Below are 19,876 nucleotides of genomic sequence, written 5' to 3'. Positions count from 1 at the left end.
GTCTGACCTCAGTGTCAGGAAAGGCTATGGAGCAGATCGTCTTGAGTGCCATCATGTGGCACGTACAGGACAACTAGGTGATCAGGCCCAGTCGGCATGGGTTTATGAAAGGCAGGTCCTTGCTTGACTAACTTGATCTCCTTCTATGAGAAGGTGACCCGCTTAGTGGATAAGGGAAAGGCTGTGGATGTTGCCTACCTAGACTCTAGTAAAGCCTTTGACACCATTTCCTACAGCAGTCTCCTGGAGAAACTGGCTTGGATGGGTATAGTCTTTGCTGGGTAAAAAAATGGCTGGGTGGCCAAACCCAAAGAGGAATGGTGAATGGAGCGAAATCCAGTTGGTGGCTGGTCACAAGTGGTGTTCCCCAGGGCTCAGTATTAGGGCCAGTTCTGTTAATAACTTCAACAATGACCTGGATGAGGGGATCAAGTGCATCCTCCGTAAGTTTGCAGGCGACACGAAGTTGGGCAGAAATGTTGCTCTGCTCGAGGGTAGGAAGGCTTTACAGAGGGATCTGGACAGGCTGGATCGATGGGCCAAGGCCAAATGTATGAAGTTCAACAAGGCCAAGTGCTGGGTCCTGCACTTGGGTCACAACAACTCCATGCAAAGCTACAGGCTTGGGGAAGAGGGGATGGAAAGCTGCCTGGTAGAAGACCTGGGGTTGCTGGTTGACAGCTGGCTGAATATGAGCCAGCAGTGTGCCCAGGTGGCCAAGAAGGCCAACAGCATCCTAGCCTGTATCAGAAATAGTATGGCCAGCAGGAGCAGGGAGGTGATTGTTCCCCTGTACTCAGCACTGGTGAGGCCGCACCTCGAGTCTTGTGTTCAGTTTTGGGCCCTTTACTACAGGAAAGACATTGAGGCGCTGGAGCGTGTCCAGAGAAGGGCAACAAAGCTGGTGAAGGGCCTGGAGCATAAGTCTTACAAGGAGTGGCTGAGGGAACTGGGGTTGTTTAGCTTGGAGAAAAGGAGGCTGAGGGGAGACCTTATCGCTCTCTCCAACTACCTGAAAGGATGTTGTAGTGAGGTGGCTGTGGGTCTCTTCTCCCAAGTAACAAGTGATAGTACAATAAGAAACAGCCTCAAGTTTCACCAGGGGAGGTTTAGATTGGATATTAGGGAAAATTAGTTCACTGAATGGATTATCAAGCATTGGAACAGGCTGTCCAGGGAAGTGGTTGAGTCACCATCCCTGGAGGTATTTAAATGATGTGTAGATGTGGCACTTAGGGACATGGTTTAGTGGTGGACTTGGCAGTGTTAGCTTTACGGTTGGGCTCCATGATCTTAAATGTCTTTTCCAACCTAAATGATTCTATGATTCTGTTCTATGGTTCTAAGAAGAAAGGTATGACTGAAGGACCACGAAGAGGAGACAAACTTGCAGAGGGTGGAAGCTGGAAGCCTGTGACTTCAGGTAACAGGAATAAAGCTCTGTATCCTCCTAGCAAACAGTTTCAGGAACAGCAGGGAGTGTTTGGGGAGAAAATTCTGAGTGGGTATCTCAAGTCTTTGGATTAGTACCAGCACTAAAGAAAGCATTGGTGTTAGTGGCTGATGATGTTCCTGTGTGAAACAGAAGAATTCATCCCTATTATCCCAGTGAGTCTGTTGCTTGCCCAGAACCTAACCTAGATCACTGATGTTGCAGAGAAATTGCCAACACTAACCCAGCCTTCCAAATTCCTCCTCTTGCTGCTAACCCTTGTGGGACAGAAGTAACACAGCCAAGGGAAACCTTGAGCAGCTCAAATGTAACAGAGAGCTCAGAGCAAACATAAGAAGGCAGAAATCCCAGTGATGCTCTCTTCAATCCTTCTAGTGAATGGAGAGGCCTGGCTAGCAGATGTAACAAGCAGACTGATGCTTGGTTGTACAGCTGCTCTCATCACCAAGACTTTGGTTTCTTTTGATTACAATGCATCATTCAATGAAGATGGACTGTGTCGTGGTTTAACCCCAGCCAGCAACCAAGCACCAAGCAGCCGCTCACTCACTTCCCCCCACCCAGTGGGATGGGGGAGAGAATCAGGAAAAAAAAGTAAAACTCGTGTATTGAGATAAGAACGGTTTAATAGAACAGAAAGGAAGAAAATAATAATGACAATAACAACAATAATAAAATGACAATAATAATAATAATAATAATAATAATAATAATAATAATAAAAGAATTGGAATATATAAACCAAGTGATGCACAATGCAATTGCTCACCACTCACTGACCAATGCCCAGTTACTTCCCAAAGAGTGATCCGCCCCCCAGGCCAACTCCCCCCAGTTTATACACTGGGCATGACATCACATGGTATGGAATATCCCTTTGGCCAGTTTGGGTCAGCTGTCCTGGCTGTGTCCCTTCCAGCCTTCTTGCTGGCTGGGCATCAGAAGCTGAAAAATCCTTGACTTAGTCTAAACACTACTTAGCAACAACTGAAAACATCAGTGTGTTACCAACATTCTTCTCATACTAAATCCAAAACACAGCACTATACCAGCTACTAGGAAGATAATTAACTCTATCCCAGCCAAAACCAGGACAGACCACTACGAAGATATGGAAGCCACCTGACAAAGAGAAAAACATCTCTGTGAAGAGACTTGCTATTCTAGTGAGGATGGCTTTAAACTAAATTCACTGAGAAATGGGTACTTGGCCCAGAGGTAAAGGAGGGGAGGAGAAAGTTTGTGTGAGAAAAGGCCACAAGGGAAAGTTACACATTTCTGCTTGGAGGGAGGGCATGCACCTCAAGTGTCTGGATACTAATGCACAGAGCTTGGCCAACAAACAAGAACTGGAAGTCTATGCACAGTCAGAGAGTTCTGATGTGATCAGGATCACAAAGATCAAATGGGATAGCATCCATGACTGGAACAGTGTTGCGGAGGCTGATCAAGGAGAACAAGCAATAAAGAAGGGCAGTAGCACTTTCTTACAAAGCACCTCCTTGTCTATGCAGAGGTCCAGTGTGAAACCAGAGATGTATCTGACAGGAATCTTCTCGTCAAAAGCAAAGGCAAAAGCAACATTGGCCATGCAACAGTGAGGGCCTGTTACACACCACCTGCACAAGGGGACAAAGTGGATAATGCTGTCTACAAACAACTACCAAAAGCAACCCAACTACCAGCCTTGGTCCTCATTAGGGATTTCAACCATGTAGGCACCATAGCATTGCGCAAGCAATCCAGGATATTTCTAGACTGCATTGGTGATAACTTTTTAATGCAAATACTAGAGAGACCAAACAAAGTTAATACTCTATGTGACCTCTGTGCACAAACAAGGAAGAACAAGCGGCAAATGTGGTCACAGATAGTAGCTTGCGAGCAGTGACCACAAACTGATTGCATTCAGGATCCAGAAGAAGATTGGGAAGGTAAGGAGAAGAATTAGGACTCAGATTTTATGCAAGTGGATTTTGGGTTATTCAGGAGATGGCTCAGAAGAATCTCCCAGGAAGTTAACGCAAAAGGTGCCTAGGATAGCTGGTAAATTTTTATAGAAAACTTATTGAGTGCTCAGGTACAAATAATCCTGTTGTACAAGACGACTAGAAGTTTCAGTAGAAGACCTACCTGACCAAGCAACAAGTTTCTTAATGAACTCTAATGCAAAAAGACAGCATAGAGCAAACAAGAGCAGGCAACAAAAAAGGAGTACAAAAGCACTACTTTGGCACTTAGAAACAAAACTGGAAAAACCAAAGCACATTTAGAATTAAAATGAGTGAGGGATATAAAGAGCAGCAAGATGGAATTGTGTAAGTTCAGAAATGTGGGGATGTTACTGAATGGGGGAGACAACCTAGTGGTTGTGCAGAGGGAAAAGGCTGAAGTACTCAATACATTTTTGCCTCCATCTTCACAGGCAAAGATTACTCCTAGATTTCCAGGTGTACAAGGATGGTGTGGGAAGGAACAGGTTAGGGACAACAAGTTAGGAATGAGTTAGAGCAGCTGGATGTATTCAAACCTATGAGGACAGACAAGATTAATCTGAAAGTGCTGAAAGAGTTGGCTGATATGACTTCAAGAGTCCTGCCCGTCATCTCCAAAAAAAGCATGATTATTGGGACAGGCCCCTGAAAACTGGAAAAAGGCTAGCACTATGCCTGGCTTTAAAGAAGGCATGAGAAAAAGAACTCAGGCAACTACAGGCCGGTTAGCCTCACCTCAGCCCCTGGAAAGATTACATACCACATCCTTTTGGAATCCACCTCCAAACATGCAGAGAACAAAAAGGTAATCAGCAACAACAAACACAGACTTACAAAGGGCAGTTCATGCTTGATCAAACTGATTGCCTTATGTGATGAACTGACCTGAAATGCAGATGTGGGGAGAGTGGTGGATATAATCAAATGGTCTGGTAGCTAGATTGAAAATTACCAGGACAGCTGGGCTCAGAGGGTAACACTCACAGTAAACGTTAGTTTGATATCCAATTGGTAGCCAGTACCAAGCAGAGTATTACAGTGGTGAACAGTAGGGCTGAAAATGTTCGATATCCTCACTAATGACCTGGATGCAACACAATGCACTCTCAGCAATCTTCTAGACAACACTAACCTAGTGGTGTTTGACACATCAAGCAGCAGAGCTTGATCGAGAAGGATCTTGAGGAAATTCAGGACTGGAAATGTCAAATTCAACAAGAAAAGTTCTGCATCTTTTCTAGGGGCAGGGTAACTCCATGCATCAATGCATGCTAGGAACTGATTGGCTTTGTAGCAGCTCTGCTGAAAAGGACAGGGAGGTTACCATAGATACCAAGCAAAACGTGAGGAAACTTTCTCACTGCTAATGAGGCAAATTGGATACCAGCTACATTAGGAGCAGTGTGGCCAGCAGGACAAAGGAAGTTACTCTCCCCCTATATGAAGCATTGATTAGGCAATAGCTGAAAAACTGCATCCAGTAGACTCCCCAGTTCAAGAGGTACATGGAGAAACTGGAGTCTGGGGAGGGGCCATGGGCTCATGCTTGATAGAAGTTGAAGCAGCTGGGTTTTTTTAGTCTGATAAACAGGAGGCTAAGAGAGGCAAATACTACTTGAAGAAGAGTTATAAAAATGGTGGAGCCAAGCTTTCCTCAAGTAATGAAAGTGCATGTAAAATCACAATTTTTTTCTGACAGTGCTATCAACTTAGTGCTTTCTTTTTTAAAAAATCTGACATGCTTTGTTGTCTCTTATTCAGTATCTCCTGTAATAAGCAGCCCATAGTCACAACTTAGTTGACCATATATATAATCCCAGTTGGACCACCTTTCTAGTTTATAGCACTGTTGATGAGGATATAAAAGACATTTTTCTGTTCACTGATCCAGGAATCTCAAGGACTGATCTTAAAACTTCCAGATTCTGATCTATTAAAATAAGTACAAAATGTACATTGTATGGGACCTAACCATCCAGGAAAACATTTCATCAGATTTGGCGTTGTTGAGATCACAGCAGGTTCTTAAGTTGGAATTTCATCAAATTTATAAGAAGGGGTCCCAGCAGATACTCACCCAGAGCTGTAGTTCACCTTCTCCCATCAATATTACAAGCAAGATTTGTTATTTAGAACAAGTTAGTAAGTTTTTCTCGGGAATTAAAGGAGAAAACTGGCTGCAAGACAAGGATCTAGCTGAAGATTCCTCCCTTCTTTGGTCCAAGTGGGTGTAGCTCTGCTAACTTCAAGCTGGATTTTATCTGCTAGTACCTAATTATTAAATGGTTTGTGTGGTTTTATGATACGGATTTGAAGTGAGCTTTGAGATTAAGAATTTTTCAATTATGTAACAATGCCCAGAGCAGGAGCTGTTCATTCACTTATTTTTTAAATCATCAAATATATGAGTAAGAACACAGGAGCTAAATTATTAGATACCCTGAAGACTTTCAAAATACTAAAATTGTGGTGGCAAAAGGTAGTTTTTAGATAGAATTACGTTCCAAAACACATTTGAAACAGAGTATAAATGTTATTCATCTAAAGCTACATAGCAAGTCAACATAAATTTTAGGATGCAGTAGTACTTGTGGACTCTGTATTTTCTATGTAGTTTGTTTTCTGCTGCATAAAGATGTGAGTACTGCATCACACCAAAGATCCATCCAGTGTATTCTCTTGTCTTTGACACTGGCAGAAGCAAAAAGCTGGAGTAGGAGTACAACAAGAGCACCAAATAGAAAGATCTTCCCGTTTCCCACCATATAACTTCCCTACTTCTAACAACTTGCAGTTTAGGGATTTCCCAAGACAGTGACTGTATTTGAATCTTTACAACTAATAGCTGTCAATGAGTTTTCCTTTCACGAATTTGTCTAGTAGCTTTTATTTCCCAAGACAGTGACTGTATTTGAATCTTTACAACTAATAGCTGTCAATGAGTTTTCCTTTCACGAATTTGTCTAGTAGCTTTTTGAACCCATTAATGCTTCTGGTCTCCAAAACATCCTGTGGCAATTAATTCCACAATGTAATTATTCACACTGCAAAATGTTACTTCCTTTGTTGGTTTAAAACCTGCTGCTGGATAATTTCATTAAATGGCTCTTTGTTTTTATGCGACACATTGTGAACAAGCACCTCTGTTCCATCCATGACTGTACACACTTCTACTATAGTCACCTCTTATCTGAATTAACTGACAGTTTCTCCTTGAACAGAAGTAAAGCCACACCTGTGACCCTCTGTAGGTGCTTTTTGCTTTAGCTGGATTTTCTCCTTACCATAAAACACTGTTCTTCTATTAAAAATTTAACAGACAAATAAGTACCGAAAAGTACTAGTATAAGGAGGGACTAATATAAGGAGCTTGGGTTTGAGTTTTGTGGGGTTTTGAAATGGCTGAGTGTAAACTCACTTTGAGCTGTAATACATGTTACAACTATAGTTATCCATACTGTGAGTATAAACCTGGTTGATGCGATTTGCCTGGTATATGTTTATAAGCCTGACTGATGAAGGAGGCCAGGCATATGCAAACCTAACTGGTAGATTAAGGAGGATGACCAGCTATACTCAGGTCTAATTAGCTGATAGGTGGTTAGCAGAGACACACATCATTATAATTGATGGGGCAGCTCTGTGCAAATCCAGCTGATGGGCTGGATTCTCTTAAGACACTGTTCAACAGGATCTCCACTCTTCTGTCAGATTTTGTCCACCAAGAGATATAATGCAGTGCTGTGGATGGGAGAAAAGGCAATGCGTCTGTAAGTCTTCTCCAAGTGCATGACACTAACTAACAAAATGCAACTCTGGTTTTGGTCAAAAGAAGACGAGAAAGGGATTCTAAAGCATAAGCAGGCTGTAAGAGGGGAAGCAAGGGGAGAGGAAGGGGACCTGCCCACCAAACTGAACGTAATCAATGTGACTCTGGGGAGAAGAGGTGGTGATGAGGGCTGTGGCTCCAGTAGCTAGTGGAATTTAACAGACAGCAGTGGAGGAAGGTGGGGTTGTTTTGTGGGGAATGAGAGCATACAGTGGGGTTGTTAATAGCTAAGTCCAGAAACGCCCTGTTTCAACAGACAGTTTTACTGAACCGGACCAAACTGCCTCTAGTGTAGCCCAGCCTTTACCTGTATCCCTTGATCACCTCCAACTAAGCATAAAAATATCCATGGAGAACCATTTCATCTACAGCCCACGCTTCATCATTACAACAATTATCACACACCACAAAACCACACCCCAGAAGTTTTCCCTAAAAGATTTGCCATCTTCCCAGCAACCCTTGTAAACTCACCACTGCATCCAAGCCCTTACTATCCCTCTCCCCACAAAACAGACTGCTGGGGAAAAAATAGCATCATAACAGCTTTGAACAAAGGATGAGTATCTTGTCGAATAAACACCACACAGAAGCAGTGGCAATGCAGTAAGGCACCAACATTTGAAAAGAGCCAGAAGGGTTAACAGTAGCAACATCATTGAGCTTTTCATTTCTCTGCTTTTGTAGAATTTATCAGGCATAGTATGTGTGAGTAGACGTTAACATGCGAACTTTACACTTTACAAGGAAGTTTTGAATGTGTCTGATGTACACGCTTATTTTCTTAAGTCTTTTAAAATATTTTTCATGCACTGTCAGTGTTAACACACAAGTCTAAGGATAAAAGAAATACTTCAGCTGGTTAAATCAGCTTACTCAGGCTACGCATTTAGCTCAGTTAAATAAGATGAGAGCCCAGAAATTAGTCCAACTTGCCAACCCTTATTATCAAGCACAGTGTTTGTAACTCACAGTAGGTTATCAACAATGGGGCCACATTTGGGAGTTACTGTGACATCTGGTTATTGATTTCTCACAGGATTTAGGTCTTTTTAGAAACCCCTGCCTCAAGTTGGAAAGATAATAAAATGCATATGTACTATTAAGCAGATTTATTTTTTATTTTAGCAGGCATTAGAATAGGCATAGTTACATACTGCAGCAAATCACAAACACAAAGAAGTCATGCTGCTTCTTTTAAATCAAAGCACTACCTCCCATCAACAGGAGCAATATGAAAGGTGAGAAAGACAGACAATTTGACATTTGCAGAACAAGTTTAGTGCATGTGCTAAAAATCATGAGAAACCCATTATACAATTTAATGAAATAAACATCAAAAAGCTGCTCTTAACTCCCAACATCAAAAAATAAAACAAAGAAATGCTCCACAAACCTTCAGTTCTTTCCATTTTAACAAAGGTCCTAAATATGCAGTTCTGTAGAAGTTAAAACATTCAGAACAATCCATACTACAAAGCTGCAAGAATTTGGTACATTCTAAACTACATTTAATATGTTGTATGCACTCTCCTCCTGCTTATGCCCAGTATTGGATAGCTCAACCAGAAAAAGTCCCAAATAATGTAATTTATGAGGAAGCTAGGAATGAGAGTAGCAACTTCTACGAACTCCTTCTTAACTGAAATTCTTTAACAAAAACAAATTCATGGTAGTAGCAGCTATAAAAAACTGTGATCTAGTTAATGCTGTAAGCAACATTTTATCTGTGATTCATTATAAAGCTGCTAAGAATTTTGCAGAGGAAAAATCTGTGTAACTGAATATTTTTATTGATAAGGTCAGTTAAAAAACATCCTAGGAGAAAGACTAAATGTTTTTAAATGAGTGACCTAACATTTAAACTTTTGGGAGAGGAATATTAAAACACCAAATATACACATATAAATTCTGGAAACAATTACAGTAATTAAAACAACACTGAACATTTGGAGAGAGACATTTTATGGAGGACATTCCAGAACTGCCTCCCCAAAGACACTGATCAACTCGGGTGTGTTCAATTAACAGGAGAAATTAATTTCAAGTCAAAACCCCTGCTGCTGCTGAGAATCATCCAGCCTTTAGCACTCCCCCCCCCCCCCCCACTCCCTGGCCCCAGCATTTAAATCCTTGGACTGTCAGCAGGAGCTTTCTAGATAAGATGGTTAATTTGAAAGACTATTTTCACTACTGATCAACTGAAACTCAACTCCAGTGTTTCCAGTAATAAGTTTCATCAACAAAAAAATAATAATCCATGATTTGAGATGAAGATGGCCTTTTAATTTGCACTGGCTATCTACCTCAACACCTACCAATTTCATTACATTTCATAATTTTATCTTCTTCCTCTAGGCTAAGCTAAACCAGACAGAGTTAACTCATGTTGACTCTGAAATGCAGACAGTGCCTAGAAAAGCAGGGATCCAAACCACAGAGACTTTCGGTTGCTCTCTGTTGTGACCTTCTGGAATTCCAGAAACAGTTCAGGCTGCCAACTACAATCCTTAGTATTAAAATCAAATCATTAAAAAAAGAATTCAAATTGCTTTGAAATCTTCAGGTAGGAAAAAAAAAATCTCTTTATAGACAGAGATATGGGATGCTATCCACATGACCAAGATCATGGTTGAACTAGATAGTAAATTCAGTTTCAGTATGTCTAGTACAAGATCAAAAACACCACAGCTGCATGACGCACTGATTAAGTGCAACCCACTCAGCCAATTCTAATTTTGCACAGAGTTATGCTCCATCAGGTAGCGTCTGTCCTTCTGCAACCGGCATACAGCCAGCATAAACATGGTATCATGTGATCTGGCTTATTTGATGAGAATGTGCTACCAGGTGATTTGGTACTGCACAAAAATGGTATTAATGAACATGGGACCGTAGCCCAAGGCACAGAGTGAAACAATTTGTCAAGGTCAACCACATAGGCTGCTAGTAGACCTGAAAATAGTATCCAGTCCTCCTTAATCCCAGGCTAGTTTGCTACCTACTGGGCAGCACCACTGCCCAACATAACAAACACAGTTTTCAAATTACTATGGGGTTCTGAGGATTTCCTTGTTCTAAACACTATCCCTGCTGCCACCCTGTCTATGGATCTCCCAGTTCCATGTGATGGTCCTAGGTCCAGAACACTTCATTTCACCCAAATCCTCACTCTGCTAACCAGCTGTGGCCCCTGCTGGCCCACTGCTACCTATGCAAGCCAAGGCAACTACAGTGCTGACACTGCAAATTTTTAGGAAAACATTTAGCTTGACAAATGTAAGTAACCACAGTGAAGTCAAATAAGCCTATGTTCGTGTGCAAGGGTTTCCAGGGTTTAGTCTCCAAAAAGCAGGACACGTTTTTATGCTTGCTATGAGACACTCAGACACACTACTGAGGATGTGCTATATAACCCACATAAAATAAAACACTACTCCTACTTCTTTATATACTGCTCACTAAAAAAATATTTTATTGCAGCTCATCAAATGTGGACTCTAACATGTTATTGTAGTGACCTATACACACAGCTTACTAATTCTGGGAAAATAAAAAGCGGCTTCCATCAAATGCTTAGCCCAACACTTACAGAGACAGACACAAAAAAGTAAAGTAAATATTATAAAGTAAATATTAGAAATGTGTTGAAATGCATCCTTGTCCCAGTTTCTGCAGGAAACGGAGTACATGCCTACAACAGTGCAATATTGCGTGAATTACTATTTGGAGATGGCAGTAGGACTGAGCAAGCATTATAAGCAAGCATTACACTATTGATTATGAATTACATCAAAGAAATTGCACTGAAGAAACTTTAAAATGTTAAAGAACTCCATAGCTAGTAAATGCCAGAATTAAGTTTGCCTGTAAAAGTTTTAGTAAGCCCTATGGCATTATACATATGTAGAGGCACAACTATAGTCACACACTATTTTCCTCTACTATCCTGCCCGAGTCATGATAAGGATTTGATCCAATGTCCGTATTTTGCATACTCTGTAAAATGAATTATGAATCTGAAGTGGCTTCATTAGTAGGCAAGTAAACAAGCACTAAAGAGCAATTCCAGTTAGCATTCAAAGTACCGGAATAATGGCCAAGGAGACAGCCATTGTTAACAATAACGTTGAAGATGAAGCAAGTTCTCCAGAAATCTATTTACTGTTTGATGGGAGAGAAGACACTGCACAGGTACAATGTCCTTTACCAGGGGATTGACTTGTTGCTGCTGATGGTGCACTGCAAGTGAACTTCAAGATAGATTCACTAGTTTCTACAATTACAGAGTCAGAATAAATGCAGTGAAAGACTGTAAGAGCTCTTTTATTTTTTCTGCCAGCCCAAGAAAAGATATATCCATTTCACTAAACCCATTTTCATGGTAGCAGACTCCACAAACATCTTCCTGAGCCATTTCTGTGTAGCAGAGGACTTTTTTGATGAAAAGAAGTTCTCAAAATTTTCATGGCTAGCATACAAGATTTCAGAATCAAGCAACACTAATGCACTGCACGTAGCAGAGAAAATGCTCTGAACTCAGCTGGAACAGTAAAGGTCACAGTTGCAGATATGGATATCATCAGTGGATTTTGCCCTAAAACATGCTGTCATGACACTGCAGCAAGAAGAAGAGCAAAGTGCTCATTAAGAAAGCGTCAGCACCAAACAAGGCTGTTTGTTCCAAGAAACTAGCAAGTTACATGTCAAAAATTCTTTCACTGCCAACAGTGTAATGGGTATCACAGTGCCAGTCACTGACAAAAGAGTCCTGAATCAACTAAAACACACGAATCCCATGGGATTCGTAGTCTTCCTGTTACTTAGCCCTACAGAAAACTAAGTGACAATCTGATTTTGAAGCACAGCCCTGTCTCTAACAGGCAGCGGAGGTCACTGATGACACTGTCAGTGCCTGCTACACAGACTGGACTTCGTCATCACATTAGTTCTGCTCCCGTAGCTGTACAACCAAGGAGGATGGGAGCTGGGTGGAATCACATGCCCTGGTTGACCTTGCTATTTCTTCAAAACCCACACTGCAGGTGGAGCTACCACTACAGAAAGTGTTTTGTTGGTTTAGTCTGCTTTGTCAAAAGAGATGACTTGAATATATTTGCAGAACCTTCTCGAGTAGGACCCATGGCCAACACAGCTATGCTGGCAGAGCCCGCGTAACAGAGATGTTACCTTTGAGTCCCTTTCATTTTTCTGAGACCAAGGAAGACTGTCCAAGTCACCAGAGCATTATATTAAGGGTTTTAAGTGAAGAAACTGGAATTCTTCTGAATAGTTTGCAAGTCAAACATAGCCCATGGACTCTCCTGTACAGCAGTTTTAAATACAATTCTTTCCTTTTCTGCAGATGCTCCTTAGATCACTCACAAGCTGCACATTTGGAATTAATATGACTTACATCACTGAAGAGAATTATTCCTCTGCAGAATTAAAACCTACACACTTGGCCATGAAGGTAACAGACCCCAGTACTAAGTAATCTGCTCGAAATTACTGACAAAGTGAACAAACATCCACTCTTATCCCCTGCCCAATGAACTTGCTAGTCTAAAGGGAACTATTATCAAAAATACAAAACAAATGTAAGAGTAGTTCCTGTATATTCTGTAGGGACAAAACTGCTCTTGTATAAGGAACATGGTGCACTCCTCATCTTTGCCAAAGGAACACTAAACACTTGACAAGGTGTGAAGTCACACAGGCATGAATGACTGACACATCCAGATTTCAAACCCTATGCAAGACACACAGCTACACCAGTTTGTTGGGGTTTATCTGTAAAACTACGTACAAGAACATGTTTAATTTAACTTCCTGTGTTCAAACTATAATTACCTTTGATCTAATTTACAGTTATAATTGCTCAAATCAGTTTCCATGCAGGACAATCAGAAAACAAAGATGTCAGCAGCCACTGACATGGTGATAGAAATGACTTGCCTAGAACAACATGGGAAAGCTGTAGCAGAAGTAGGGATAAAACCCAAGCACCAATGTAATTTCTAACATTTCCACCTTTTTCTTCCAGCTCAACACCACCTCCTTCCTAGCACTCTCAGCCAGTCTCGTTTCTCATCTGTCTATATGACCTCATGACTTCCCAAGCCCATGTCCTTTACCTTTCCATCTACCTCTTCCCACTCTCAGTCCTTTCTTAACATGGCTCTTAACATTTTTCTTAAACACGTCCTGTGTTTTTCTTCCATCTCACTCAGGTTTACATTTTATCCTCCCTCACAGCGCTCAGGCTTAGCAAAAGGCAGACACGATTCAATAAAGATAAATTGATGTTTGGCAAAGCAGTAACTTGCAAGAGGAAGTACTAGGCAATCTTTGCCAGAGATGCCACTACCATATTCAACACTTTGCTCTCACCTGCAAAAGAAACAAAATAGCCCAGGTTCTCTTTCCCTGCAGGAGAAGGAAAGAGAGGCAGGAATAATGCAACTTTAGAAAGTTAGTTATGTCTTCCTTGTTCTCTAGATTGATCTACAATACATTGTGATCCATTTTATTTAGAGAAGTCCAGGGACTTCAGAAAATTTACCCCAGCTTTTAGAGTCCCAAACAAGCCAAATGCTTGAAAAGCTGAGATAGTGATCAAAGTCCACCACCAACACCCCTGCTAATCTAGAGAGTAGAGTGGGAGTGAAAGAGCAGGCACAATACGCTGGCGCTCTGGCCACTTGAGAGCTCTCCCTAAGTAGGGGACACTTGAACTGGCTAAGTCAGCTTGGGTCCCAGTCACTTAGGTCCACTTCAAGAGTATAAGGAAGTCTGCAAAAGATACTCCAGCTCCATCAGTCTTTTGTTGTTACACCAAGAGTGCTGTCCAGACTTTGCATGGAAAGGACCCAAATACTGGCTAATTTATTTTAAAAATACCCGTTAAAAATGGAAAAAGAAGAAGCAGTAGGGGTCCAGTCATTACACAGGTACAGAAAATCCAGTGGCACAGGGACTTTCCACAAAGGATTTCCCACAGCCTATTGTTGGAAACACTGTGATTCAACTGCTCATTTCTTGCTCAACAGGCTGCTGATTCAACCAGAAGAGGATGCTGGTATGTTTCACCTTCTGCATTCCACCTACTGCAGCCTCAATCAACAAAAAAACTGGCTTTTAAAAACATGTGAATATATCTCATGCTAGCTCCTAGTTATTTACATTACATACTTGTGTTGTACAATATCATCTTTTTGTCAATATAATTTAAAGGTACACCAAATAAAATAATAAATCAGGAATTTTAACTGCTGCTGTCTCCTTATCTTGCTAACTTCCAGTTGGACATTTCACTACAAGCAGGTGGTTAGAAGGTGAAACACAGAATATAACATACTTTCAGATTCACTGCTGTATGAAGAAACTACAGACCAGAAAAAATGACACCATGCAAACTCACAAAATAACCACATAAAATGTGTTTTGCAGCTTGAGACAAATACTGTTAACGCTGTATATGAAAAGCAGTCTGCTTGTGAAAATGAATGACCGGCTGTAACTCCCCAGAGAAAGCCCTCAGGTAAGGAATTCAGATGGAACCCGGGAGCAAGCCAGTGGAGGCTATTTTAAACCTAAGCCTTTCTACAGCTACCTCCAGGTGCAGTCATTCAAATTCAGCAACAGTACCTGTTTTCCAGAAGCAGATTTTAAGCTGTCTCTGACAGGTAACTGGAGATACGCTGTGCAGTTCTAGAGGCATGGCATGTAGCTATCCTCCAAAACAAAGCACTAGCTGTTACTTTTTAGAGAACAGATTGTATCTCTGTTTTACTGCATAAGCTTATATACACTTCTTTCCCTTACTCAGAAAGTTTTGTTCAGGATGCTGGCAGTGGAAAGCACAGAAAATTCCCTAGAGCAAGGTAGGAAACAGAGATAGGAGAAATGTGGCTAGAGGCTAATAGATCAGCCATGACTGACTTTATAATCCATGTAGACTCTTAAATGTGTTAAATGTCTTGAAGCTGCATTTTTAAAACTTAAGGAATGAATGAACAGGGAAGGACCCTGTTTTAGCAAAGCAAGGAGGAGTCTCTGACACAACATAAGTGAGCTACATTAGGGAAAAAGGGAGAAAAAATGAAAACCAACCCTTCCAGGACTTTTTTTGGTTTTGCATACAAGCATATATATGCACACAACAGATGCTGTTGAATCCAGTCCTAAAAATCATGAATGTATCTTTGCCCTACCTAAACCCACAAAAATTTCTTCACTTCAGTCAAGCAGTTAAACTTCTGCTTAACTTAAAAGATTGGGAGTGAGGGCATCTGAAGTAAACAGGATTTGAGTGCTTTGTTGGTGAAGGCACGGGCTTACTCTATATTCCTAAGGATGCAGAAAGTGTTCTGCTGATACATAGGAATAGTTAACAAAGTTACATTGTTGAAAATTACTTGAAATTCCTATTATAACAATAACACACCAATTAGTTAATAGTTTACAATCAAAATATAAACCTACTATGTTTCACTCAAGTCTGGATATACATGATTAATCTCTAACGATGCAAGGACTACATTATGTTTTACTAGGAAAGCTTTAAAAATCATGAAAATTCCAAATAAAAGGAAAAAGTTCTGATCCATCCAGTTTCTGACAAATACAAACTAGGAGGTCTGCAATTACGATGACATCTGAGTTGAAAAGTACATTTGAAGACTGCATGGGGAACAGTGACTGTATTTAATGCTGCCCAACATTTGCTGATGTATACATAGTTTTCAACTCCTTTTAAGCATGTAATATTTAATTCTTTGAATGAAGATTTTTCGGTTAAGCATCTGACTCAGGATGTTTTTAAAAATTACAGGAAAACCTTTCTACAAAATAAAAACCATGTAGGCATTTCTCAGAATAGAACTAGTAGAAAATGCATTGCTTTGCTCTCCTGTTTTTGTTTTGTTTTAAAAACAGCAAAAACCAACGGCAAGATAATAGCAAGACAGGTTTAACTGAAGAGCTCTATTACCTTAATGCTTTGAAACACAGATTTCACACCTTGAAAGGAAATCAGGGATGTGCTTTTGCCTTTTCTAGAGACATCCGTACAAAACTGACACCTAGAAGTCTATCTGCAGACCCTAAAATAGGTTACTTTGAAAGTCGAGTCCTCCAAGCATGATGTGGCGCAAAGATGAAGTGATCAAGTACAGACTGCACTGAAATTGACTCTTTCAATGTCTGGATCTGCCGTGGAGCCTACACTTTCAATACCTTGCTTTCTAATGGCCGGGCTGTGATGATTAGAAAAGAGGAAACGAAGGAGCTGTTTGAAGAGCGCGGTCAGGGACAGCCTGAGAGAACGCAGAAGCAGCAGCAGCAGCGCACTGGAATCGGGGTAACAAGGTTACAGAGCTGAGTGGATTACGCAGAGTGCAACAGCCAGCGAGAGAGAATCAAAGGGGGCTGACAGGACGATAATCATGAGGACATACGAGATAATGGCGGAGCGGGAACGGCCAGCACGGAGGGGCGGCGCTGGCGGGGAGCAGAAGCGCTGCGCAGGCGGCGGGACCCCGCGGCAGCCCCGGGCCGAGCCGGCCGCCGCGGAGCGGAGCGGAGCGCGGGGAACGCGGCTCGCGGGGAACGCAACCGCGGCGCCCCCTGGCGGCCAGCGCCGCCGCCGCCGCCGCGCCCCGGCCCCGCCCGGCCGCGGCCGTTCCCCGGGCGCCGCGCTCCGGCCCTCGGGGCGCAGCGGGGCGGTACGAGGGCGTTTGTTCGACGTCGTCTCCTGTCCGCGAAAGGCAGAGAGGGCGAAGTCCTCCGAAAGCTGGCGCTCAGCTGCCTAACGCGCGGCGTCCTCCGTCGAGCCCGGTTCGCTAATGAAAAGGAGCTTACGCAACCCGTGCTGGGTGCGTTTCATCCGGATAGCCCCGGCACCTGCCGCGCAACTGCAGTCATGCTCAACGCCGAGCTAGAAAACCCCTGAACGTGCCGAAATGCGACAGCTCTTGCAAAAATGAGCGGTCAGGTAGCAAACGAGACCCTAGTTAATTGAGTGAACAATTAACAACCTCACAGCACCAGCAAATTCATGTGGCAGGAAGACACTGGAAACCAGGCTTCATCAGTTCCCCGCTGCCACAACCACTTGTTTATTCCTGAAATCAGCTGCCTCATTCATTACGCAGCTTCCACCTTCTGCAATACGTGAACCAGGTAACATCTGAGACGACGGTGTCTTAACGACACAGTCAGTCATTCCCAAAGCACTATTTGTCCCATATTTCAACTGACGCAAGTTTGGTGGGGAGGAATTAGAAGCTGTATCACACTGCACGGGAGCTAGGAGGAAAAATTAACTGGCAACTTCAGTATTTTATACCTGTCAAAGATCTATCTTTCCAACTAAAAGATGGAAAGATATTATTGTCCATTATTATTGTCCATTATTGTTTTAATGTAACATTGGTATCTATTGAAAGAAAATACTTCAGTAAGGATATATTTTCATAACTTTAATAGAAGTGACAGTTTACCTGATTTACCGTTTCTTCAACTGCTCTCATATAATGATTAAGTTCTCTGTCCATTGCAGCATATTCTAACATAGCGCTTTCCATACTGTTAACATCCTCTACATCATCTGCAAAACAAAATATTTTGTACATGGATGATCAGTTGTATTATTTTTAGGCAGCAGTTTTTTTACAGATATGAAGACATGTATTAATGCTGTGATATCTCAAGCATCTGTAAGGCACAGTAGGTGTTTTCAAGCTCCTCAAACATATACTTTTTTTCCTATTTTGCAACTTGTAAACCTTGACATTTCTTGGGTAACTTGAACAAACAGCTTACTCAGAAAGACACTTCCCTGGTTTCATGTGAACAAGAGAGAGTGTGTGTAATTTCATCTACCAACACCTAGTCATTAGGCAATCAGGATATTTTCTGCAAAAGTTATATTTCATGACTCATCACATTGCCTCAGAAATAGTCAGAAGAAACTTAAATGCCCTCTCAGTACAGTATAGTTCACAGCTATAATTAGACCCCTTATCCCCAATAAACATAGCTACTGCAAAATCAAAACAGAGCCAGCATTTTATAACACAGGAAATAATGGAAGACTGAATAGCATTGGTGAATCAAGCAGTAAAATTTTAATTGCCAGTGAAAATCAATGAATACAAGACATGTGCTTAGTAATTCACATCTACTTTTATTCTCTTCTGCATTCCTCCTAATTTCACTCCTTTCATCTCTAACTACACCTTTGCTTTCCCATTCTAATGTTGCTGTGCATCTGCTTGGCTGGATAAGGACTCTTCTTAGATGCTACAGGGCTGAACAGCCACAGCTGTATCTCCTGACACAGGTGCATGTACCACACCAAATACTGCCAACTGCGGGAGGACAGCCAGCCATGAGCCCCTAACCTATTTAGGAAATTAAGAATTAGGAAACATAACTTTCCACTTCTATTCCCATTTATTCCTACCCTGCACCTTCTAGGTATAGAGAAAACAGCTGGAAGCAGCTGGAAGCCGTTAAAGAGCCCCAAAGTCTGCTGTGCAGCATTAAGGGCTGTCATTTAATGGAGTATTCTTCTTTACAAGCAGTTTAAGTAGCCAATCTGTGCTCTTATTTTTAGGAAGAAAATTGTGGTATAGCTTTTTAAATTACTTTTTTGTGAAGAAAGGAAAACATCTTCTGATCTGGCAAGCTACTGCACTTCTTAAGTTGCTAACTATATTAGTAAGTTAGAGCACAAAAATCTGTCTCTGCAGAAAGCTAACATAAAGCATTGTATACGGCCGTCTTAGCTTGAGAGCAAAACCTGAAACTGTTGCTGAAACACATCACTTGGGGATAGGAGCTTCATACCATATGAAACAGTGATAGATCCAGGAGACAGAAGGAAAAGTGCTAAGATATATTTACACAAAAAAGTTACATAATAAGCCATACTATTTTGTGAACATGGCAATTACAGTCATGATGTTTACCTTAATTATATATAGGCTTGGTATGTATCCATTTTTCATTAAGTAGATGAATGCATATTGCAGACAGAATCTTGGCATTCCTGCAACTTTCTTCTGAATAATCAGCATTTCCCTCTCCCCTTTCCCTTCCCTCCCACCCAATTTCCATATCCTATCTGGTAACTATGATCATGCTCTTTTTCCTTCCTGCTAGGAAGCATATGAAGTGCCTCCTTCAAGGCTGACACAAATGGCACTCCATGAATCACAGGAAAGGTTTGTGTAGCAAGTAACTGTCATTCTCCTCCCATGGCCAAAATGAATCATATCCACAACATAAAGAAACTACAGTGGCCTAAATCTTTCTTTTTTTAGGGGAAGAGAAGTGCATTGTTAAACACCAAGAGAGCTGTATTAACATCATCTTTCCTAAAAGTTAAAAAAAGCTTTAGGTAAAGAATAATAATGTTGCAACTTGAGAGATGCATTAAAATAAAGCTCAAAGAGGAGGAATGCAGCTCAGGCAAGAGGGATATTATCTGTAACTACATCCTGTTCTACATTCTTCAGGTACTGACCGTTCCACCCATCCACCAGCCTGTTTTAAGTCTCTGATGTTCACTGCTGCTTCCCTCTTGCTGTT

The 19,876-nt window shown here is 41.5% G+C and overlaps 1 protein-coding gene across 1 annotated transcript in view; it reads right to left on the bottom strand.

Annotated features, from left to right (window-relative positions):
- Positions 1–19,876, bottom strand: part of NSMCE2 (NSE2 (MMS21) homolog, SMC5-SMC6 complex SUMO ligase) — a 134,600-nt gene that overhangs the window by 87,051 nt on the left and 27,673 nt on the right. Inside the window, exon 3 of the mRNA XM_069780051.1 lies at positions 17,782–17,888. Within this exon, the coding sequence (XP_069636152.1) occupies positions 17,782–17,888 (107 nt within the window). The remainder of the gene's footprint in view (positions 1–17,781; positions 17,889–19,876) is intronic.

Source organism: Haliaeetus albicilla, chromosome 3 (genome assembly GCF_947461875.1).
Source record: "Haliaeetus albicilla chromosome 3, bHalAlb1.1, whole genome shotgun sequence".
NCBI lineage: Eukaryota > Metazoa > Chordata > Aves > Accipitriformes > Accipitridae > Haliaeetus > Haliaeetus albicilla.
Note: the sequence above shows the minus strand (reverse complement) of the source record. Positions and strands in the feature narration are given on the sequence as shown.